Source organism: Phragmites australis, chromosome 8 (assembly GCF_958298935.1).
Source record: "Phragmites australis chromosome 8, lpPhrAust1.1, whole genome shotgun sequence".
Lineage (NCBI taxonomy): Eukaryota > Viridiplantae > Streptophyta > Magnoliopsida > Poales > Poaceae > Phragmites > Phragmites australis.
Window position 1 is genome coordinate 20,136,724 of NC_084928.1, and position 25,352 is coordinate 20,162,075.

General features: G+C 43.5%; 1 protein-coding gene across 2 annotated transcripts; it reads left to right on the plus strand.

The window, feature by feature from the left end:
- The first annotated feature begins 2,849 nt into the window (after positions 1-2,849).
- Positions 2,850-7,714, plus strand: LOC133926745 (protein HOMOLOG OF MAMMALIAN LYST-INTERACTING PROTEIN 5-like). 2 transcript variants are annotated; one of them, XM_062372805.1, is made up of 7 exons: positions 2,850-3,157; positions 3,252-3,352; positions 5,039-5,148; positions 5,249-5,324; positions 5,515-5,628; positions 6,429-6,500; positions 6,613-7,714. In XM_062372805.1, the coding sequence occupies exons 1-7, from the start codon at positions 3,064-3,066 to the stop codon at positions 7,441-7,443; spliced, it is 1,398 nt and encodes a 465-aa protein (XP_062228789.1). In that variant the 5' UTR covers positions 2,850-3,063; the 3' UTR covers positions 7,444-7,714. The 2 variants fall into 2 exon arrangements, with proteins under 2 accessions (XP_062228789.1, XP_062228788.1); XM_062372804.1 differs by having other exon boundaries at positions 2,851-3,157; positions 5,515-5,652.
- The last annotated feature ends 17,638 nt before the right edge of the window (positions 7,715-25,352 follow it).

Genomic DNA, 25,352 nt, shown 5'->3' on the forward strand with positions numbered 1-25,352 from the left:
ATAGAAGTTGTCACAGTAATAACCACAGTAAAGGCGGAGGCCCACACCTATCGGCAAGCGAGATGCTAGCATATCACTATTGTCATCTCGCCTTCCGATATAGACTCTAACAGCACTTCACTCGCTGACATAGTACTATTTTTGCAATATTTGAAAAATAGATATTATTTTTTAATTTTCCATTAATTAAATATTTTTTTTAGAAAACAACGACAAAGACCCTTCTTATTGAGGCTTGTTGGAGGAATGGTACCACATTAACATCCCTTGACTTCGGTATGCCTCAACCAACCCTATAGATGTCAAGCGACCTGTGAAGCTACTACTTTTGTTGGGCTACTTTGGTTGTAGGTATGGACTCGAAGAATGGTCAAGGAGCGGGGGGCATTCCTCTGGGAGGTCGAAGCTTACTGAAGGAGCTGACTGAGCTTGAAGGTTCAACCGATGCAAAGCGAGGAGCTAGAAGGAATGAAGTCCACATCGGATCTCACATATTCGAACATCTGAGGAAGAGTGGGAGCACGGAGACAAAGGTCTGGAGCACCGAAGGTCTCACCGATCGAAAATAGCTATAGGGAATAAGTATAAAATCCCATGTTTATACAACATGTATTGGTATAATGATATGGTATCACTGGAATTCATCCTCGCTTACATCAAAGGGGCTAGATATTTATAGCCATACCTCAACTACTCTAGTCTACATTACAATAATAACCATGTCTGTCATGATATTCTCAAAGTAGGCCGAATCGGAAGAAACTCCCTCCCCTGCTAGAGCTCGAGGTGGCCAAGGCCAGTGTCGGAGGGTGAACTCCTCAAGCGGGGATCTGGAGGGACCCCCTTTGAGATCCGGCCAGGGGATGATTCTGAATCCGCTTCGTAGGTGAAATAAATGGGAGTAAATGAGATGCAGGTGGGGTGGAATGATCGAATGCAGGAGGAAGTAAATGCTCAGGGGATTTTTAGACAGGTTCGGGCCGCATTGAGCGTAACACCTTACTCCTATGTGTATGCTATAAATGCTCCGAGAATGTCTCTCTGAGGATCTGCTGTATTACAAGAATATTTGTCTAAGCCTAGAGTTTCGTGCTCCTTGTTCTTCAGTTGATCCAAGCCTCTATCTTCTGTGTCTTGTGTTCTTCGAGACTTGTCTGGTGTGTCCCGTGTCCTCCTTCTCCGGGAAGCCCGCCCCGCTTATATACCCGTCAGGGTGGTAGCGTGCCCAGAAAGGATGACGCGAGTTTCAAGATGCCATAAATGGAAAGCAACATCATGGGTTGCTGCGCGAGGTAACGGAGAGGGTTGAAAATGTGCCCCCGTCTAGTTTTGTTCGTCATCATTCTGCTTTCGACGAGTGCCGCGGGGAGGGCCCACCGGGCAGCCACCGAGCAGCCCCGTGTGCCCGCCCGGTCAGAGTAGGCCTGACACAGCAAGGCGGCAGGCGATGTGCCTCGAGTCCTGCGATGTTATCTCGAGGCGCGCCGGATGATGCGCGATGGGACCCGTGCATTAAATGTCCCCACGCCCCCCTGCCAGACCGTAGTAGGGACTGATAGTAAGCGTGGGGGGAGTGGTTGGAAGTGACAGGTCACGCGCTCTCTTAAATGCAGTATCGGGCCTCTCACCAGTTGACATCTCACCGCTGAGCCCTTGTGGGGACCACCGGTGAAGGACTTCTCAGGCCCTCGGGGAACTGTGAGTGCTCGGGGATTACTGTTCACAACCCCGAGCACTCTCTCCCGGATATGCCCTCTCTTGGTCCTCGGGGAACCGAGTGCTCGGGGATCACTGTTCATGGCCCCGAGCACTCTCTCTCGGAACTTGACTGTTCGGGTCCTCGGGGAACTCGAGTGCTCGGGGGCCATTGTTCGCGGCCCCGAGCACTCTCTCCCGGAACTGACTTCTTTTGTCATCGGGGGACTCGGATGCTCGAGGGCCACTGTTCATGACCCCGAGCACCCCTCTCTCGGAACTCGGCCTTCTTGGGTCATCGGGGAACTCGGGTACTCAGGGACCACTGTTCATGGCTCCGAGCACCCTCTTCCGGAACTTGATCTTCTCGGATCATCGGGGAACTCGGGTACTCGGAGACCACTATTCATGGCCCCGGGCACCCTCTCCCGGAACTTGGTCTTCTCGGACCTCAGGGAGATAACTCCTGAGGGAGGGTGCCACGTGGCACTCTGCTGTTCTAGCCTCGAGACTCGAGGACCCCCGGTTCCCATGTCACCGACAGCCAGCCTGCCAAATGACTTCGCATTGACCATCCTTCGGTGGAAGGATGCCAGTGAAGGCAGTCCCGTGAGGATGGAGGGTGGCGGTAGAGCTGTGCAGATAAAGAATGACAGAGGTGCGATGGAGCAGCAATAGGTGATGTGGCTGGAGATGAGCTAGGCAACTAGCGAATCGTGGGGGTAGTTTCTAGTCAAGGACGGAGGAGATGCTCAATGGCTAAGATGGGTAAATTTGAAGAATCTTAAAAAAATTATAATTTGAGACTAACGTAGGAAGAAGCTCATGCTATTATATAGAGAATATATAGACATGAGATAGACAAGAAAATAGATACAGAGATAGTGGACAGTTTTATTTTAGGGATAATTGTAAAGAAACTATTACTCCTGATGTTATTGTAAGTTTGTAAAAAAAAAATTAAAAAATACTATTAAAGCTGTCATTTGAGTGATATTTTCTAAAAAATAAAAAATTAAGGAGATATTTATAAATGCCCCTTTATTTTATTGTTGTGTCTTTACGCGGACCGTCCATCATGGGATCTGACGGCAGACAGCTGTCACCAGCAGCCGCAGCAGAACTCGGATGCAAACGTGCAACAACCTCGGGTACCACGATCCGAAGCGTCTTCCCTCTCCTCTGTTTCTTTCCTTCCGGACGAAGGCGCAGCGGCAGCAACGACTCCTGACCCAAATCAAACCAAACAAACCAATCCGCCGCGGCGCCGCCTTCCAATCCCCAGCTCCCGCCGTCATCTCCTCCTCCTCCGGCGATCGCCGTCGCCTCCAGTAGTCTCACCAGGAGTCCCAAATCCTCCCGCCTTCGATGGGGAGCGAGGCAGAGCCCGCCAAGGGGCTGCTGCCCTACCTGCAGCGCGCCGACGAGCTGCAGAAGCACGAGCCCCTCGTTGCCTACTACTGTGAGATTTTCTCTCCTCCTAGGTTCCTTCCTAATCGTAGCTGATTGATTGGCTAGGGTTTTGATTCAATTTGGGTTCGGTGCGGTTTGGGCAGGTCGGCTCTACGCGATGGAGAAGGGGCTGAGGATCCCGCAGAAGGAGCGCACCAAGATCACCAACTCCATCCTCGTCTCCCTCATGAACCAGCTCGAGAAGGCCTGTACATCCATGCCTCCCTTCTCTTGTTCACTTGGAAAAAGGGAAAACTAAGCAGTTGCTATGGTTATTTTTTAGGTTTAGATCTACTTATTATACGTTTGCGGCAGCAACCCAAAAGGTGTTATTTGGATGCTGTGTTTTAGAAAAACGTTTCTATACAACCAGCTTTTGTTGAAGTGTTGTTCTGTTGATTCTGTACATGATTTCTTTTTTGGGTACCAAAAAGGGTCTTATATCTTGCTGAAGGACTCCATTGAGTAGGAGAATGATTGAAGGGGGGGGGGGGGGGGGGGGCGGCTATCAACTACATCTAGCATTCATATCATAGTGATTTTCGTAGAATTACTGAGCTCGACTTAGTGGAATGCTGTATAATAGTTCGTGGAGAAAACAATGGTCACCAGTGTGTGTGCTTGGCCATGCCAGAAGCATGGCCAGAACTAGCACACATAAGTTGTACATCTTTTTTGTATAAAAAAACTGGAGGCATTAGTTTCTATAAGGGGCAATTCCTTATATGCCACTGGTAAAACTCTCAAATCCCTGATATGCCATCGTGTGTCTATGACGCGTGGGGCCACCTTAGTCACTGACGTGTGGGGTCTAGTGGTATATTAGGTATTTATGTTTTAGCCAGTGGCATGTGAGGAATTATACCTTTTCTATAAAACACTCATTGATACTAAACAAACAAGTTTCAACCACAAATAACCTCAAATGTACATTTTATAGGATATTTTTTTACATCAGCACTAGATCCAAACAATTCGAAGGGCTTGGAGATTGGAACACTGATATCTTGTAAGAAGAAAAAGGCTAAAACCCATTTTGTCAATGGTTTGAAGAAGAAATAGGATAGTGGTTATATGCCCTTGGCAAGCATTCGATGAATTGAAAGGAGAAATCTATGTAGTCCCATAATCATTTCTCGGTTCTAGCAATCATTAAACTGATGCATGTCTCCGAAGATGATCATATCCACATATTACATTCAGATTCTCAACAGTACCTTGAGAAAACAGTATGAACTTATTTAGATAGCTTTTGCATTTGTGATGGAAGAAACACTAATTTTGATTTGGCATTGACTTGCATAGGACCAGCATCATTGTAAGTATAAAATAGTTTCTGGTTCATAATTGTAGTTTTCTCTCCCCTAGATGTTTTTGGCTAGATGCTGATTGACTTTGGGATCATGATTATAAATAAGCAATTGGGTTTTCAGCAGTCACCCCGCCTTTAATAACTCTTACAGTATGCAGAGTCATATATGGGTTAATTATGGAAAGAAGACGCATGTGCGTATATGATGGTGAAGGATTAATGCTATATTGTAAATATGTATATTAAAACAAGAAAAAGAAGACTTTGAGCACCAAATTTTACCTATTCATGCACCAAATAACACAAATGAACAATATAGCATGCAAATGGTTTTGCTATGCCCTTTGTTTCTGATACTTATGGTTTCCATTTCATCACTTAGCTCAGTTACCTGGATTCTTGTATGTTCTGTTAAGATGCCCTTAATCGTCTTTGTTGATTTTTAAGACCAAATCACGTATTGTCTTCTTTATCCTCCCCATATAATGCATCTTTGTGAGTCTTTGTAGCTGCTGGTTGTTTCATTTACACTCTAGAGATTTTTTCACCCACTACTAAATATGTTTTCTCATTTTCCAGGACAAGAAATCTTTGACTTTGGGGCCTGACGATCATTTTCACGTGGAGGGGTTTGCATTGAACGTCTTTGCTAAAGCAGATAAACAGGACCGTGCTGGACGAGCTGACATGTAAATACTTTCCAAAATTCTCATTCTGCTTCAATCATGGTGGATTATCTATTTACAGTGTCTCACTAATGCATGTCATATAAACATGCGTATTTTGCAGAAATACTGCTAAAACCTTCTATGCTGCAAGCATCTTCTTCGAGATTCTTAACCAGTTTGGCGAGCTTCAACCTGATGTAGGTTTACTATGTTATTGCCTACTAGTCCATTTGTTGCTATATAATCGTGATGTCATATAAGATTGGTGTGAGCATGTCAGTTTATGTTTATACTGATTTCTGTATAATCTTATTGACCTACGCTGAAAGGTTCAACATATATGTATGTATACATGTTTTACCTTCCATTTTATTGTGCCTTTAACAGATCGAGCAGAAGCAGAAATATGCCATCTGGAAAGCAGCTGAAATAAGAAAAGCTCTCAAAGAAGGACGAAAGCCTGAAGCTGGACCTCCTGGCGGGGATAAAGATGAAGCACCTGTCAGTAGTACCACGATTCCTCATGTAACTATCCTGAGTCCTCCTGACTCATTAGTAGTGGGTTCAAAATGAACTTTGCCATGCTCCTAATTCTTAACAAGTTTGAAATTGCCTCTTTGTATTTTTCATAGCAGTCCAATTTGTTTCCATGGTACTATCACCATTCCTAATGTTCCTTTCTGAAAGTTAGTAAAACCTAGCAAGAGTTAGATTACATCTACATCTACTTATCAAGTCCTCTCATCTTAAATGTAAATTATCCATGCAACATATATCATAGATTCTGGAGAATTATGCTACCTCTCTGTTTTCAGTTTCGAATTTGCAGCCATTGCCAGTGCCAGGCAGCCAACAATTCATGAAATTTTTATTTTTAAAACTCAGGACCTGTTTGTTTTAGCTTTTTTCAGCTTCTGGCCCACAGAAACAAAAGCTGAAATAAACAGCCTGATTCTAGAAACCAATTCTGAGAATCAAAAGCTACCTTCACTACTAGAATCCACAAGCTGGTCTTGAGCTGCTTTTGTGGTACTATATTGTATACTTCATATGCATCAAAATCCAGTCCAAAATCAGCCTTTCTAAAGCCAAACTCTGGAATCAGCTTTTCCAAAAGCTACAACTAATTTGCATTCAGCGAGGATTTCCTTGTACCTTCTTTTTAATGCTTCGACATCTTGTTTTATTATGAAACTTAACCGGTGGAAGACCTTACACTCGACAATTTACAGCCGTTGTGCTGCAGTACTTCGTGCAGCTTTGACAATCACTGATTCTATTTGAATCGTTTGGTCTGTTAGGATATGGGGCGAAGCGAGTCCTTCAGCAGCAGGCAGCATGGCAGTGAAGCACCATCTCAACCTGTAGACAAGGTTTTTCCCCACCTCTTCTTTAGTGGTTGTAGCTTGCATCTTTTTTACATGGTTAGATAATTTCTTTCAATGAAGTAGCTTCCATTTTCTTGATTTATCTTCTTGTGTGCAGGATTTTAGTAGGCGGGATAGCTTGCCTACTATCCAGCCAGGAAATAATGAGCCTCGACAAAGTAGAGAGTTCCATGATCATTCCTTTGCCCAGTCACCTTATTCACCCCCACCCCCTCAGTCCCAGCATCCATCTCCATCACAATCTTATTCCTCTCCCTCACACCAAGGAACGGATTATCCTTCTGATGTCCACATACCACCACCCAATTATTCATCTTCCCCATACACAAGCACAGACTACCCTACTAAAGAGGTCCACAAACAACCATCCAATTATTCCCCACCCCCTTACACAAGAACAGACTACCCTTCCAGTGATGGCTACAATCCTCATAGTAATGATAAACCAGATGTTTCAGCTTATCCTCAGACATACCAACCCCCACCCTACACAATTGAACCTCAACACACGTCTCAAAACTACTACTCTACGGAGACCCCGCCTGCCCCATACAACTACCCTAATTTCCAGTCTTATCCAAGCTTCCAGGACAGCACATCACCTTCTGTGCCAACGCATCAATCATCATTCTACCCTGCAGGCGATGGTCCTGCTGCTACGTCATACTCTCCTGCGTCAAATCCCTCTGCCCCAACACATCACTCCAGTGCTGATTCTGCATATCAAGCTACTACTACAGCTGCACCACCAGCCAGCCAATATAGGTATGATAGCAATTACCAGCCAGAAGTTGTGAAGATCGCCGAGGCTCACAAGGCAGCAAGATTTGCGGTTGGCGCCCTTGCATTCGATGACGTGTCTGTTGCTGTGGATCACCTGAAGCGCGCGCTGGATCTTCTGACAAACCCTTCTGCTGAAACTCATTAGAGCTTTCCTGTGGACATCTCAAAAGCATCTTCTGTACATATACTACATCGGTATACTGCCCCATGGAGATGTTACCAGGTTTCATACATACAATATACTGGGGTGGCCACACAAATCTAGGAGATAGCAAGGGCACCTTTCTGTTTGCAGAAAACTAGCTTCGTGTGTCAAATTGAATTATTCATTATCAGAGTTTGTAATAAGGCTATGTAACCCATTGTATTCAATACGTATTCTTGAGGGCTGTTTTGGTATGTGCTGATTGCTGCAATGCCTGCTCTTGCATCTCTCTTTTTATTTTATTGTTCGTCATGTCTTCGTTACCTTGCTGGATGCTGCAGACTTGTTCGGATTACCATTTCTTTATATTAAATGCCACCGGGGTGTTAAATAAAGGCAAAATCCAAGTCAAATTATTCTGATCGTTCAGCTCAATTGTTCCGTACATCAAGTTGAATTGTTAGAAATGCGGAGCTGAATTTGCTGAATTGCTGTAACTGTCAGGTTGAATTGTTTCAATTGTTGAACAAGTGATGTTGTGCAGATTTATTTTTATGCGTTAGGTTTAACTGTTCGAATTCAGAAATGAAATTTCAAATAGTTTGTATGCAACAATACGAAAGATACTGGTGGAACACGGCGACTGACCTTTGCAACAGAATTGAACTTACCGTGGTAGCAAAAATTATCCTGTTAGGTTATTGTAATTTTAGTAATTAATGATAACATAGTTATTAGATTAATATGTTTGTTAAGCATATATTTTAGTAAGTCTTATAGATGTAATACATAAAGAAGTCACCATAGTCAGAATAAAAATTGATTGTATTGGAAAAGTCTCAGAAGAATTGTTTTCACTGGATAGTCCGGTGCTTAACAAAGAGTAGCACTGGAGCTTTATCTGCATATAAGAGCAGAATTGAAGAAACCACCGGATAGTCCGATGTTGATAAAGAAGGTGCACATCGGAGTATTTTTGCTTGGGATAGAAAAATTTGAAGTAATCGAAAGATCCAATGATCAGCGAAAGATATATACCAACGCAATTATTGCAGAAAGGGTTGCAGGTGTTGAAGATTGAAGAACAGTCTGGAAGGTCTGGTGATTGGAAGTGAGTGCACCAGAGGCTTTACCGGAGCATTTCTTGCAGAGGCAATCCAAGTGATGAAGAACAAAGATGAACTGATTGGCTGGTCCAGCGTCAAGAGGAAGTGCAACAAAGGCTTACACCAGAGTGTTTTGCACAGAGAAGAAGTAGTGCGTTCTGGCTCAGGATAACTCACCAGATAGTCTGGTGATGTAGATAAAGTATACACTGGAGTATCCGATGTTTAGGATGATTTTGAGTGGGAGTCCAACGACTAGTTTTTGAAGATGTGCTCACCAAATGATTCGTTGTTAGTACTACTATTCTCACCGGATCATCCGGTGTTAACAGCTTTTCTGAGCCGTTAAAAAAAAACTAGTTGGCAGGTTTGAGGCTATAAATATCTATCCACTTAATAATTTGAAGGTATGGCATGCTGCTGGAGTTCAAAGAAACACATATATACTTGAGAAGACATCCAAACCACTATAGTGCTTAATGTGGCCATCCAAGACGATTAAGCTCCACAATTAGAGAGTGATTAGTACTTATAGGTCTAGAAAGAGTGTTGTTAGGTGATAGCTCCCTAGAGAGTGGATCAAGGAGTGAACCTAGCTTGTATCAAGTGGTACGCTGACACCTTAGAATCTTGGTGACTCACCGGTAACTTGAGCCGGAGTTGCTCAACCTTGTTGACCCTCCGACTTGGTGTGGAGTAGCGGCAAGATACGTATACGGGGACGCGGAAGCCCTTGCCTTGGTGGCTCAAGTTCCGAAGTGATCACAACAGTAAGTGACCGGAAGAGAGACTAGTGGTGAGGTCTTGCTTTGGTGGCTCGATGGCTCATCCAGCTTGAGGCCTTGCCATAGTGGCTTGGTGACTCACGAGGCATGATTGGATGCCGACCGAGAGTATATCCGTGGTAGAGCTCCAATGTGGACTAAGGGTGACATTCATACTATCGATACCATATGATAAAAATCTCTTATATCGAGTTTGTCTCTCTACCTTATTTATGTTTCCGTATTTACATTCTTGCAATTTACTTTGTTAGAGTAGGTTGAAATTATCTTGAGTGATAGAGTAAACCCACTAGATAAATCTATAACATATTTATATAGAAATTAAGATAGGTTTATCTTATAAAGTTTTTAGCCAATTTGGTTTAGGCTTTCAAGTGTCCTAATTCTCTCCTTCTTAGGATATCACCGATCCTTTACAAGTGGTATCAGAGCCTCGTACTCTTGATAGGTTTAACCACATAGAGTTGTGACGTCTGGGGTTGGGATAGATTCCCATAATGCTCCACTCTTTGATGGTACAAATTTTCTTCGATGGAAAATTCTAATATCTTATTATTTGTAAACCCGAGGTTTAGATGTTTGGAGGGTCACTGAAGAATAGATGAGACCACGTGTCACCAACAAAGAGAAGAAATTAGACGCATTGGTGAAAAGCATCCTTTTATCATCTTTAAATGTTGATGTATTTAATCATGTTTATTCTCTCACCAATGCACATGATATTTGGACTAGTCTCATTGAAATACATGAAGGTGCAAAGGATATACGTAATGAGAAATATTATGTGTTAGTTACTAAGCTCAATGGTATCAAACAACCATCTTATGAAAGTGTTAATAACATATACTCACATTTGAATATTTTTGTCAATGAGATCAATGAGCTAGATCTGACACCAATTGACGATAATCAAGTGGTGATAAGAATACTTCAAGCTCTTCTTTCAAAGTATAAGTTGATAGTCTCCATCGTCTATGAAAACAATGACATCAAGAAGATAACTCCAAGTCAAGTGCTCAACAAGATCACCGCTGTCGGGGGTAAATCCCTGACAATGATTTCGGGGTATGCTGGATAGTGGGTGCGTGATTGGCATTCCGGGTGTGACTCTCGAATGTGTGTGTTTGTTATTCAAGAACACCAGAGTTATCCAGGTTCAGGCCCCCCGTGGGGTAATAGTCCTACATCCTGTCAATTCTTCTTTTCAGAGAGAGTCCCCCTGTTTTTACAAAAGACATCCCCTTTATAATCCAAATGGGTAGAAGTCTTACATGTGGGCCCAACAAAAAGACCCACACCTGACTAGATGATCAGGATAGGTCGCCAGTACAAGATATGCTTGCGCTGTGCCTACCCTGGAGCATTGAGATTCCCGTCCCATCCGTTGGCTGCGTCCCCGCTTGTTGCATCCGGGCTCGTCCGGCCTGCCCTGTCCCATCGACGTTTTCCCACCCACGCCTGCCATGCCCTCTGCTACGTCTGCGAACCCGTCTGGCAAAAATTAATGTTGCAGGACGGGATACGGGAACCCTGCGCCGACCATGCTGCCTCAACTGGAGAGAAAACGCTTGGAAAGGAAAACGGCATGAGTAGCAGCATTAAATGAGGTTTGACGAGTTACACGAGTACCTGACCCTTGACCAGCAAGGACTGGTCACGGGGAATCCCACGAAGGCCAGGGTTGTGGTCCCGCTGGCGCTGACTGGTCGTGCGATGGGCTTGGGCCAGAGAACAAAGCGAATGCTGCCAAAACTGGTTGTTGTGGGCCATCCTGGTAGGGGACCCCTATATTCTTTACATTGACAGTAGCTCCAAAGCTCCATCGCGGATATGTTGATCTGAGTTGTTCTTCATAAGGACGTAGTCGGACTTGGTCGTACCACTTGGGCCCCGGGTGAACAAGAGTTTTGCCCATGGAGTATTTAGCAACTCGGTCCACCATCGTAGCCAGCTCAAGATATGCATCCCGAGGGGAGGTTAAACGTCCATAGAGAGAGATCGTGGGAGAGAGAAAAATGAGGGCATGCATGAGGGAGAGAATCGTGGAAGAGAGAAACCTTGATGGCCGTTGAACTTTGAGGGAATTTTGGTTCCCCAAACGACCCTCAGAATTCGAGGCGGCGAGGCTAAGTCGATCCTATAAATTGAAGGGCAGAAGCCCCTAGAAACCGCTTCGCACCCCAAGCCTTTGTGCCAAAGCCCATTGCCTCTGATCTCCTCTTGTCTCTCTTTCCAAAGCCACCACTGTGCTCCCATGGCGCTGCGCACCAGAAAGGAGCTTGACTTCCCCAAGTCCAAGTGCACCGCTGCAAAGTTAAAGCAGATGTACGAGAATCACCTACTTCCGCACCGCCTGTCCTCATGATGTCGCGTTGGGGGGAGGGCGAGGTCCCTGCTCCCCGCCAGGGAGAGATCGTAATCTTCGCCTCGTTCTTATTGGTGGGTCTCGTCCCCTCCTTCTTCGAATTCTTCACCACCGTCATCTCATTCTACAATATCTGCCACCTCCATCTCAACCCCAACTCCATCATCATGCTGAGTGTCTTTACTCACATGTGCGAAAACTTCATTGGGTTCGAGCCCTGCCTTGATTTCTTCCAGTTCTTCTACACGGCCAGGTTGCAGCCCAGGGAGCTGCGGCTTTCGTCTTCGTGATGATGTCGCGAGCTCCTATCTGGAGATGAATCTCAAATCATCGTGGTTGGGCTGGAGGGAAGAGTGGTTCTACCTCACGACTGACGACTCCTTGGACAACCTTTGTGTGCCAGATGCACCGGTACCCCTTTGCAATGAGACATGTATTAAGATGTTATTGTAGAACCATATAATGAATTCATTGCATAAGAGAATGATGAGCTCGAGTAAGAAGTGGAGAAGCTCAAAAATGACTTGGTAAGATTGAAGGGAAAGAACCATGTCCAACTTCCTCAAGATAACCATGCTACCATGATGAAGAAGCTTGCGAAGGGGTCCATCGTTACATGTTTCAAGTGCCATCAAGAAGGCCACAAGTCCTTCTAATGCAAGCAAGTCAAGAAGGAGATCAAAGAGAAGAAGAAGATCATGAACCTCTACAATAAGATCTTCAACATATACACCAAGTCTAACTATAAGAACAAGATCAAGAGCAACTACTACATTCTCAAGAAGAAGGAAAATGATAAGGTGGTTGAACATATGGTTGGGAGAAAGGACCGATGGTAGAACCAACCCATTTGGGTGTTCAAAGAAATCATCACCAACATGAAGGGGCTCCAATATGTTTGGGTTCCAAATAAGACTTAAAATCCGAGGTGGCTATGAGGAGTTGGAGACTTGGCTTACAAGATGGAGTGAAGATTCAAGCAAAGAAGCCAAGTACATAAGATTGTGCGCATTGATGAAGATCATGATTATCATATACTCAAATCCACATCCAAAGGTAAAAGAGGTAATGGAGTTAGATGCAAAATCTTTTAATTATTGTAGCTCATTTGCCTTGTCTAAGATTGCATGTGCATATTTCAATTTATTACAATGCCTAGTGTAGGTTTTCATATGGTAGATTGCTTGTTTTTCTCCCTTTCTTTTAGGCAACCTACATGGTTTATTAGTTTTAGGTTAAGTTCATGGCACTAGTTTTACAATTGGTATCTTTCATGTGCCATAATCCAATCCATAGGATAAATCCCTATTGTTATAAAAAATAAGTACATATCTCTCACAAATATTCAACATTTATATGTATATATTTACGGGATTATATCCTATAGATTATGATTTTGAGAGTAACATGTGTTGATAGATGTATCTTTCGTAATCTTATAGAACAATCAACATGTCCTCAAAGGTATGCGATGCTTAAACACTACAATTGGTATCATTGTCAATTCATTTGTTTATTTAAGCTAACTCCATGCATAATATTCCTTAAACTTCCATCTTGACATATTGTATAATTATGTATATGTCTCTCTTATCATATGTATGCATATATATAAGGGGAGTTTAAATCATATTATGTGAGTTTCATGAATTGTGATCCATGTGCTTTTATTTCAATTGGTACCATATTCTTGAAATATTATCCCTACAAGTGGTATCCTTTCAGTTGGTATCATTTCATTGGGTTATGATTTATGGATCTCTCTCTCATGCGCTCTAACGCTCTTCCTCGAGTTCAATATGTGTTTGTAGTTCTTTTTGAGATTGTTGACAAAGGGGGATAAGTTTAAAGACCAAAGCAAGAGGTATGCCTAGTGGGGAACAACAAGATGTAACATCATGAGTTTTAGCATATAAATAATATCAAAATTCACTAAAAATTAATTTTTTTAATTATTTAGACAAATATAAAACCAAGAAATATATGTTGGAAGTCTATATATACTCGTATGTATATTTTCAAATATATTATTTGGGCTAATTATTCCAAATATCACTAAGACAATTTCTGAATTAATCCCTACTTTAAGTTGGTTTATATGCTTTGGTTTGAGTTCTTTATGGTTCAAATCATAATTCAAATATATTTATTTGAAATGATCCTAATTCAAAGTTAAATTCAAATTAAAATCTCTTATTTGAATTTAATTCCAAAACCAATTTTCGTTTCCTTTTTCTTTTCTTCCCCGGGCCGGATTCCTCTCTCCCTCTCTGTTTTGGCCCAAGCACCAGCCCAGCTCCCTCGTCGGCCCAGCTCTCTCTCCTATCTCTCCCGCGTGCACTCGGCCCAGCTCCCGCGCTGGCCTGCACTCCGGGCACCGCTCGACCATCCGCGTGGCCACACGTCACCCATCTGAGTAGCACCCGTACCTCTCCCCCCCTTTCTCCTCCCTCCAACGCGATGCGACGGTCGTCGACCACCGTTTTCCCTCTCCAGCAAATATCCCGCACCCGGCCAGACTCCGCGATCTCCGCTCTCTCTCTCTGCTGCCCATGTTCGCGCGCCAATATCCCCACCGCGCGACTTCCACGTCCACGACCCTGCGTGGATAGCACAGAGCGCCCATGTCGCGAGAAATATGGTGGGTGCCGCTCCGCCACCTCACCACCCGTGCTGCCACCGACGACCACACGACATCATGCGCTGCACTGCCTTGCCGTGCTCCCTGTCCCTCTATAAATATTGCCGTTCGACCGCTCTCTCCATTTCCCCAAATCTCCACCACAGCTCACACCACCGCGTCATTATCTCCGCCACAACTCTACCATCGCCGAGCTGCCACAACATGCCACCGAGGAGCCTTAGGACCTTGTTGCCGTCCATGTGCCACCGTCCATTCGTCGGAAGCCCGACAGGAGCCCGCCCGCGTTAGTAGCCGAACATCGCCACCACCGCCTCTTTGACGGATCACCGGCCGCCACCCCGCTCGTCGCCATTCTTGTGCTCAGTGAGCTTCCTAGTCCCCTCGTGCATCCACGTAGATAGCATGTCACTGCCTCGAGTCCTTCATTGCCCATTTTTGTCGTGTGCTACCGTGTGCTTCCTTTTGCCACCGTGCTTTTGCTTGTCGCTGGTGTGCTGGTTCAGCCTTCGTGCCATGTTGCCTAGGGGCCTCAAGCCCCGTTTCTTTGCAAGTTGGCACCTCCCAGTGCAGGGGAGGTGCTGCCCATTTTACCCATGCCGTTGCCCTCTCCTTCAGCCGCTGTCTTGTGCTGTTCTCACCACCAGCTGTTGTCGATGAGCCCCTAGACGTGTTCCCCGTAGTGCCTAGGTCGACGGCATGAGCTTCCCGTTGAAGAACTCTGTTGGGGGCGTGTCTCCGGTGAACTCCCCCATGCGCGCCGCCGTGGATTCCTCGCCGCCGGCCATTTCTCCCTCCCCTTCGCCGCTGGCACGCCCATGCGCCTGCGCGCTCACTCAGACTGACCAATGGGTCATAGCGCGGCCTGGCCGAGTGGGCCAAGGTTCGACCCAGTGGCTAGCTAGCTAGCCTGGTCAGCCTAGTTGCCTAGTGGCCGCGCCCCATGGGCCGACCCAGCTTCCAAGCCCATTAACCGGCCAACCCAACCCAAGTGGGCCAATATTATGTAGCCAATACTATACAACCCAAGCCTGGCCCGACCCATCTAGGCCCAGATGTGGCCCAATCTGACCTATCCAAGCCCGAACGTGGCCCAATTTGGCCCAACCAGTTACTGCTCATGTGGGTCCCACCGAGTCACTTTTTATGTGGGCCCAGGTTACTATTTAGTGGGCTCGACCTGTGAGCCTCACCTATGAATAGTTCCATTTCATAATTTCCCGATTTAATTTTCTATTAAATCTTTCCAGGAGCCATAACTTCTCTGTTCTGGCTCCAATTTCGGTGATTCTTTTGCTGAAATTCATCTATCACATTGTGATATCTATTAGGGCTCATTTGGATTTCCATTTGATGTTATTTGATTCTTCTCTAGTATAGCCATTCTTGATCATAGTCACAATTGCAGGGCAACCAGAGTTTTGCGAGTGCTGCGCGGGAAGTGTCAGGAGCGAGGAGGATCCCAACTACAACCAAGAATTCGAAGAGAACTTCGAAGAAGGCAAGTCCTATCTCCTTGATCATATTGAACATATGTTTTCAAGTAATCTACCTGATCAACTTAAAAACTGGACTTTTACAAACTGCTTTTAGTAGTTAATCCTATTAAACACTTGTCATGCCATAAATGTTATCATCCATAATACATATCACCCTATGATTACCTATTATTATCTATATTAATGATAGATGATGTCTTGATGTTTAGCATGCTTAGGATCGAATATATCTCCTTAGAGACGTCGCTTTTAAAACACCTCTCCTTAGAGATAAGATTTATTGTTATAAATGATAACTCATATACCATGAATCCTTGATGGTTTTGTATTCTGTGATGGTTATGAAATCCTTGATATCGTGTGAGATATGGTGGGAGATGTGTAAAAATGGGTAAAAATTGTTTGGTAGAGGCAGGTGGAGTAGTACTATGGATGTGGATGCTCTTGGGGGCTTGAGTTATCTTTTGTGGTATTCATTGTTGGTGTCCTAGATGTTTAAGGACCAAGTCATTTCACATCCATGCCTTAACAACCCCATGGCAACCATGCATCATGAATGATCAGGACTTGACTTCTCCTTTACTAGACTGAGTTGGACATCATACTAAGAGACTGGGAGCAGCGATCAGTCAAGTGGCCATCTGTCTATCTATTTGGAGGTTGCTAGTGGCCGCCTAGGCTCAAAAAGGGGATTGGCCTTTAGTACATAGACTCTGGTGCTTGGGGGTAAATCTCGTAGAAAAGCCCAGTAAGAAAGGTGTTTGGAGAGTCTCGATATGATTCGCTCATCTTCTTGCAATAATTGGAGGTTGAGCATATCGCGTTGGTAAAGCTGTACAACCTCTGCAGAGTGTAAATCTATTCGAATAGCCATGTCCATGGTCCATGTGAAGGCAGAACCTTTTTGACTAGACTCTGGTGCATGTGTCTTGATGAGTGAGTGTGTGGACTAGATATTTGTGTGATGAGGTTATTGGAATAAATCTGCTAGGATCTGTGTGGTACTAGAGGTACACCAGATGTGATAAAAGGTAATGTGGAGTGAGGTGCAACCCCTCTCAGGACTGAGAAACCCCCAGATATAGCTCGTTACTTGGTTTTGAACTATTTAAATTGTTTTAAAGTCAGTTATAGATGATACAATTGGATACCTGCATAAACTACTTTACGCTTAAAACTAAACCGTAAAGCCTTATCCCTTAATCATCCCTTTATGCATCTATCAAACACCTTGAAGTAGAATAGGGCTTGTTGAGTACATTCTGTAATCATTCTTGCTGTTATTTAGATGAGGAAGACGATTTTGACTTCCCCGAAGGTGAAGGCAAGGATGAAGAATAGTCTTAGAAGTCACGCTCGCACCCTAAGCTGCTTGTGGTTTAGGCTTTTACTTTATGCTGTGTTTTATTGGCCTCTTGGCTAGATTTGCAACATACAGTATGGTTTGTAAACCTTTTGTACTCTGAATTATAATACTTATGTATGAAGTTTGACTGTGATACTACTACTGTTATACTATGCGTATCAGCTACTTGATCCAGGGACTGATACATGAGGTACAGGAGATCCCGGGTTCGGGGTCATACACAAGATGCCAAGGGGGACTCATCTGCATTTGGTATCAATAACATGCAATGAAGAAGCTTTTGTATAGGTTGATCAAGAGAGATAGTGGCAATGGAGAAAGGGAGAGCCACAATAAAAAGAGGCTAAGTGGTAAGAACATACATCTAAGTAACATAATAAGACTTTATACTCTCTAGAATTGGTATCATTTATTATTTTATAATTGCTTTGGTTGTATTGTCATCAATCACTGTCACACCCTGATATTCATATTTCTAAATTTTTTCCAAGATTAGACTATAAATTGAATAATTAGAATAGAAAAAAGCCTATTTTCTAAATTCAAATTCAAATTTGAATAGGGTTATTATTTGTTTGAATTTATTCATACTGTAAATAGGTACGTAGGGTTTATTTGGTTTTTGTTTGAATTATATTTGGCTATGTTTGTTTTGGTTTTGCTTTAGAATAAATAGAAATAAAAAAGGAAAAGCCTAAACCAAAACCTAACCCTACCCAACCCTCTCTCCCTCCCGGCGCCTACCTCTCTTCTCTCTCCCGGCTTGGCCTGCTAGCCCGAGCTAGCCTGCCTTTCTCTACTCCCTCCCCTTCTTTTCCCGACTGGGCCGCGCCCAGCCCAGCTTGTTGCCGCGCCTCTCCTCTCTTAGGGCCGCGTCCGCCAGCGTGCCCGCTCGGTCCAGCGCAGCAGCCGCGCCAACCCACTACGCAGCCAGCGCCAAAGATGCCCCGTGTTCCGTTCTGCCTTCACTCCGCGCCCGCGCCTCTGTCTTCGACTTCGAGTCGACTGCGCCACCGTGTCCAAGATGGATTCGTGCTGCTGCCCTGGAGTCCTAGTCCGCCCTGAGCCTCTTCGCCCGCCTATATATGTCAGTCGCCACCCCTCGGGTTTTCCCATCACCTTAAGTCACCAAATCTCGAGTGCAACCGCTGAAACCTAGCGTTGCCACCGCCATAGCCACTGCCTCGATCAAGCTCGATGCCGCATCACTCTAGCATTGCTTTGCACCGTCTGAGCCGCCCAACCGATCTTCCAACCTTCCTCGACGCTTGTTCTACCGTCAATTTCCTCTATCACACTCGGTTTTAACAGACAAAACCAGATACCACTTATGTGTGTCCAGGATGTTCAACACACATAAGGACATCACAGGTGAAGTAACAAAAGCAATACTTTTATTAAATAAGTGTTAACTCTTACAACAATTGACATATATTATCTTCTATTAAGATATCTACAATATAACTAGTGCCCAACAACACCGTAGGCAACCGACCAGGAAACACGTGCCTAGAAAATCACAACCTCATCTTGATAATCTTCAACATCTTCACTCACTGAGCAGCACCACACCTATCGCATGACATAGGGAAAATAGCAAGTGTGAGCATATGACGTGCTCAATAAGTGTACAGGAGAATAATGATATGTAGGTTCAAATCAAGGATAGGCTAACACAAGGGTTTATTTGCATAAATGCGAGTAATGAAAAGATATTTAGACTCAAAAGCATTAAACAATTATTTAGTGTAGGTAACTCAATTATTCCAACCATTTACCAAAACCCGGGTTAGGTACCCTGCTAACCACAACCATCCAGTATCAACAAAATCATAACCAAACTCACATCCATAACCAACTAATCATGCGAGGATCCAAGTCTCCCTAACTGCTGGAACATCTATTATAACAGTTTTACACTCTGCAGAGGTTGTCCAACTTTTAGCCACGAGTCGTGATATCCTTGTTGCCATGTTTGGAAGACACTTAATACACGCTAGTGGTGTGCCACCAGGGGAATCACTACGAAGCATGGTACATCAATTAGGTCCTGGTACTCCAACGAATACTAGCCAGGTGCCTAATCGATATGCTAAGCCTTAACCATATTGGCCTCGTATTTGGTACGATAGTTCTTGGGTTGTCGCTCCACGAACCAGTCCTTATACGTGACGCTTGGGCAAAGACTACTCAATAGGAAGATAACCATCGTAAAGAAAGGGGAGGGAAGGCAGATGTCACAGCCAACCTAATGTCGCTCCACGAACCAGTCCTTATACGTGACGCTTGGGCAAAGACTACTCAATAGGAAGATAACCATCGTAAAGAAAGGGGAGGGAAGGCAGATGTCACAGCCAACCTAACCAAAAGAAACTACCTGCTTGGAACTTATCCACAAGCCTACCGCATTTACCATTAAATACACTTACCATTACCATCCTACCATTCTTTGCCAAAATCCTAGGGTTTCATGTTACTATATCAAGTTCAATGTCATCATTGCATATGTCCATTAATCATGTATAAGACACTTCTCAACATCTTGACAGCATGGCTAAGCAAATCTATTCGTGAATGACACCTAACCATAACCCACTTAGACTTCAAGGGATGATAAGGGAAAAACTATATGAATCCTAACATAGATGACTACCTATCATATTAACAGACACTGCATGCAATTTGTAAAACAAAATATTTTAAAACATAGGTTCAAGATGATCAAAAAGTACACTTGCCTTATACCCAATGCTGCTTAGTGTTGTCGAAATCTTGGTCTTAAAATCCCTCAAACAGATCTGAAGCGTTATCGACTAATCGTGAATTCTATCGACAAACAAAAGCAACATCGTATAAACACCAAATAAACTTCAAACTACAAATAAAATGAAAAGAACAATAGACTAGGATCTTTGGTTGGGCTGGACAAGGAGAACATTGTTTGACTGAAGTTCTTACGGGAAAGGATAAGGTTATAGAGATCTAGATGTTACTAAGGAAAAACTACTATACAGATATGAGAATTGACATCTAAAACTGGCATAATTGGATAGATCATGTTTTTAGAAAAAATTGAGCACGACAATCACTCAAATCGTAGCTTAAAAAAACTGAAAAAAGAAAAGGACCTATTTTGAATAAAATAGAAAAGGTAAGAGCTTTTTTTGTAAAAATAGAGGGATCTTTTTGTAAATATGAAAAAGTTAGGGACTAAACTATAAAAAGTTAGGGCTTTTGGTAAATATAGAAAAGTAAGGAGCTAAAGTACAAAATTGCCTAATTCCTGGAATTATCAGATTCATTTTTGTATTGAAAAACCTTGAATTACTGCGTATGCGTTGATTGGGATGACACGTCAGCAAAGAGGTGACGTGGCGGTTGAGGTGGCTTGCTGACGAGGCAAAGCTACTGACTGGGATTATGGAGGTGACATGTGGTGGCTTGTGATTGGCTGCTAAAGAGGTAGGTTGTGTTCTAATCTAGGCACTTGGATTTGGATTGGACGACTGAGAAGAGATGGCAGAGGCTAGGCGGACAGAGAGAGGCGGAGGGAGCTCGGGTACAGCTACGGTCTCGCCAGAAGAAGGCACAAACCTCGTCGCTGGCCTTGAGGCGCGACGGCGAGCGGAAAAAAACAGAGAGGGGATGACGGTGACTCCGTTTTGGGACTTACCACAGGCGGTGCGGCACGGGAAGGCGGTCAATGACGGAGAAGGAGGCGGCGGAGCACGAAATCTCATCGGCGAGGTAGCTCCAGCGGCCGGGGAACCAAATCGACAGCGGAAAGAGCTTCGGTGAGTGGCGGCAGACCTCTTGGGTGGCTCAAACAGTGCAAAGCGGCGCTAGAGTGACGTGGCGATGAGCTCGGTCGAGGTGGCGGCTATGGCGGTGGTGGTGCTAGGTTTCGGCGGTTGCGCTCGAGATTTAGTGACTTAAGGCAATGGGAAAACCCGAGGGATGGTGACTGACATATATAGGCGGGCGAAGAGGCTCGGGGAAGACCAGGACTCCAAGGCGACAGCGCGAATCCATCTTGGACACGATGTCGCAGTCGACTCAGAGTCGAAGACAGAGGCGCGGGCACGGAGTGAAGGCGGAACAGAGCGCGGGGCATCTTCGATGCTGGCTATGGAGCAGGTTGGCGTGGCTGCTATGCTGGGCCAAGCGAGCGCGCTGGTGGACCCAGCCCTGAGAGAGGAGAGGTGCGACAGCGAGCTAGGCCAGGCACGACCCATTCAAGAAAAGAAGGGGAGGGAGTAGAGAAAGGCATGCCGGCTTGGGCTGGCGGGCTAGGTCAGGCGAGAGAACAGAGGCGGGCCGGGAGGGAGAGAGGATTCGGCAGGGTTAGGTTTAGGTTTAGGCTTTTCCCTTTTTTATTTCTATTTATTCTAAAGCAAAACCAAAACAAACAAAGCCAAATAAAATTCAAACAAAAACCAAATAAACCCTACATGCCTATTTACAGCATGAATGCATTCAAACAAATAATAACCTTATTCAAATTTGAATTTGAATTTATAAAATAGGCTTTTTCCTATTCTAATTATTCAATCTATAGTCTAATCTTGGAAATTTTTAGAAATTTGAGAAATCTGAAAATTAGGGTGTGACAAATCTACCCTCTTAAAGGAATCTCGCCCTCGAGATTCGGGTAGATCGGAAAAGAGATAAGGGAACTTGGTTTTCTATTTTTTTTCTTGCTTTCCAAATTGTTTTTTCTTCTTGGCGGTAACCTCATTGTACTGACTTAACCTTTTCAGTTTGCTTTTGATGGCTTTCTCAACTGTCTTCAAGAAATCTTAATCGATTATCATGAGTATGTGAATTTTTTTCTTCCGAATATTCCATTCTGGTATCTTCAACGGTTGCAATTGTCTCTAATGTACTGCTTTAACTCTCTGATATATATCACATAGGGCCACCTACTTTACTACATATATCTTCTTTCCATACTACCATTAGCGATCCTTGAGATCCTGATATATCTTTTGTGCTTCTTGAATTATCTATTAAGATTCTGTAACTTTAGCACTCATGATAATTCCTTCATTTTTAATGATCTTCTCATTTGTTAATTTTACCTTGGTGAACTTTCTTATCCGTGAAGATTTAATAAGGCCTATCTTAATTCCTAGGAAATGGTTCTTGTTCTTGACAGCTACTTCTATGATCTGAGTGCAGTTTTCTGTGTGCTATCCTTCCTTTAGCACACCTTACTACTCCATTCTTGTTGACTAGCCTCTTCTAAGAACAACTTCTGCATCTTTAGATTCATGAACCATAGATTAGCTAGAGGGTATACCCCCTTAAAAGAGCGGACTTCTTTGACATGCATTCCCAGTTCATGAGATGTAGACCGACATGTAACATTTGACATGGAATATATCACTCTCTTTTTTTAGTGCCTACGAGCTTCTTTGGGTTTGATGGGTTCTCGTCGATCTTGGCTTTCTTGAGTTACAACTTGAAAGTCATGATAGTTTGAATGTTGAACTGAGATCTTCATATAGGGTTGACGGTTGATCCGATTCTGGGTGGGAAACTTCTTGGGACATCTTTGACCTAGTGCATAGATTCTCCACAGTGGACACACACCTTCTTATCGTTAGGTACAAGGATACTCAGGAGACATCGATTGGCATAGTATCTTTCTTTTTCTTCAAAAAAAAAATACACCTTCCTTGTAGGGGTAATCTGGAATTTCTCTCGACCTGTGAACCTTTCTGGTTGACATAACAAAGTTGGGGAAAAAAGAGAAGGGACTAGAGGGAGAAAACCCAACTATACTATTAACTATATAGGTATATAAGGAATGTCGTTGTTAGCATATGCTAAAGCATCCCACAACGCACTCCAGCACTCAAATAGAAAAATCAAATCACGCAAGGCACACAACACAAACACACACTACCAACAGCGTTCTAACGTTTATGAAGATCAGGGAAAATATCTAGAAAAACTAAAACTAGGAACAACGCGGAGGTAGATCTTTATGTCTTCAATGTTGTGGTAGATAATTCTTCCTTGTAGCGAAGAGTCTTTAACTTTATCATCGAAATCTTCATACAAAGTAGAAGCATCAAGTAGATCTTGAAGTGCATCCTTCTTAATTGGAGAAACCGGGATGGTTCAACAACTAAAAGTTTGAAGGGGGAGCATTGGAAATTTATTTTGCTCAAAAGAGTGAAATAGGTAAGTAGAGAGAGAAACTGAGAGAGTAGAAAAGAACGGGGATGAGTTTTTCAAAATAGGCTTTTAAAATATGGCATGACCATTCTATCTAGTCTTGTGTCCTACGGTCAGTATGACTCTGATACCACCTCTATCACATCTTGTTTTAATGGCCAAAACTAGATATGACTTATGTGTGTTAAACATCCTAGGCACACATAAGCCGCATCTAGTTTTGGTCGTTAAAACTAGGTGTGACAATCATCAAAAAGGAAAAATTATAGCAAAAATAGCCATATTAGGCCATGATTGTGATTTTGATGATTAATAACAATATATTCATTGGGACTAATATGTTTGTCAAATATATGCTTTAGTAGGTTTTATGGATGCAATACATAAAGAAGCCACTACAGTCAGGATAAAGATTGACTGAATTGGAGAAGTCTTAGGAAAATTACTCTCACCGGATAGTTCGATGCTCAACAAGGAGTAGCACCGGAGCTTTATCTGCAGAGAAGAGCAGAACTGAAGAAGCCATCAGATAGTCCAATGTTGATGGAGAAGGTGCACACGAGAGTATTTTGGCCTGAGACAGAAGAAGTTGAACTCACCGGAAGGTCTGGTGATCAGCGGAAGATATACACTGGAGCAATTCTTATAGAAAGGGTTGCAAGTGTTGAAGATGGAGAACAACAGATCGGAAGGTCTGGTGATTGGAAGTGAGTGCACCGAAATGCTTTACCGAAGCATTTCTTGCAGAGACGATTCCAAGTGATGAAAAACGAAGATGAACTAATCGGATGGTTCGGTGTCAAGAGGAAGTGCACCAGAGGCTTACACTGAAGTGTTTTGCACAAAGAAAAAGTAGCACAGTATGGCTTAGGTTAACTCACCGGATAGTCCGCTGATAGAGGTGAAGTATACACTGAAGTATCTGGTGTTTAGGATGACTTTGAGTAGGAGTCTAACGGCTAGTTTCTAAAGATGTACTCACCGGATGATCCAATGTTAGTACTACTATTCTCACCGGATCATCTGGTGTTAACAACTTTTCTGAGCTGTTAGGAAAACGGATAGTTGGCAGGTTTGAGGCTATAAATACCCCTCTACTCAGATATTTGAAGATGTGGTATATAGACACTTGAAAAGACATTCAAACCACCATAGTGCTTAATGTGATCATCTAAGGTGATTAAGCATAAAATTAGAGAGTGGTTAATACTTATAGGCCTAGAGAGTATTGTTAGATGATTAGAGGTGACATTCATACCATCGATTTCCCGGGATAAAAATTCCTTGTACCGAATTTATCTCTTTACCTTATTTATATTTCCGTATTTACATTATTACAATTTATTTTGTTATATTATAATCCTTTTAAGTGGTAAACACACTAGATAAAAAGATCACCGATCCTTTACAACTGTGACCGTTAAAATAATTTTCACAAGTCTCATGCAACAGAAATGAACGTACCGCTTGCAACGACCGGCTTCTTGTCTCAGTCCTGTGATAATTCTATCCCGCCCATTGCATAACCTTGATTTAAAGCCTGCTCATCTGCAGCTATTTTCTCGTTTTTTACCAGTCCTTTTCACTTTTGTTAAGATTATTGTATACGTCCTCTCTTTTTTTCTTTGAGATGTTGTATGGGTTCTCACTCTGGAAGGGAAGTTCCTGTAGAGTGAGCGGTTCCTGCATTGAAACAGGGGTGTAGCGATCTGGCCTGGAGTCACAGAGGACCACAATTTTTCTTAAAATGACTGTGCATTGCACCCCAAGTGCCGGCAAAAGCCATGTGCTGTTGTTGGCTGCCGAAGGTGGCTGCCGACGCCATGTTCCTTAATGACAATTGGTTCGCCTAAATCACCTCCGAGTACCTCTCAAAAATCACCTCTGAAACAGCCAACACGTCAGTCCTTTTCCAAACATTTCTCGCCTTTGCTTCGGTATTTTTAGTACTGCCTGCCCTA

Coding starts and splice junctions, on each gene's coding strand:
- LOC133926745 (XM_062372804.1), top strand. CDS start 3,064: ATGGGGAGCGAGGCAGAGCCCGCCAAGGGGCTGCTGCCCTACCTGCAG. Junction 5,149..5,248: donor CGTGCTGGACGAGCTGACAT/GTAAATACTTTC, acceptor CGTATTTTGCAG/AAATACTGCTAAAACCTTCT. Junction 5,325..5,514: donor TTGGCGAGCTTCAACCTGAT/GTAGGTTTACTA, acceptor TGCCTTTAACAG/ATCGAGCAGAAGCAGAAATA.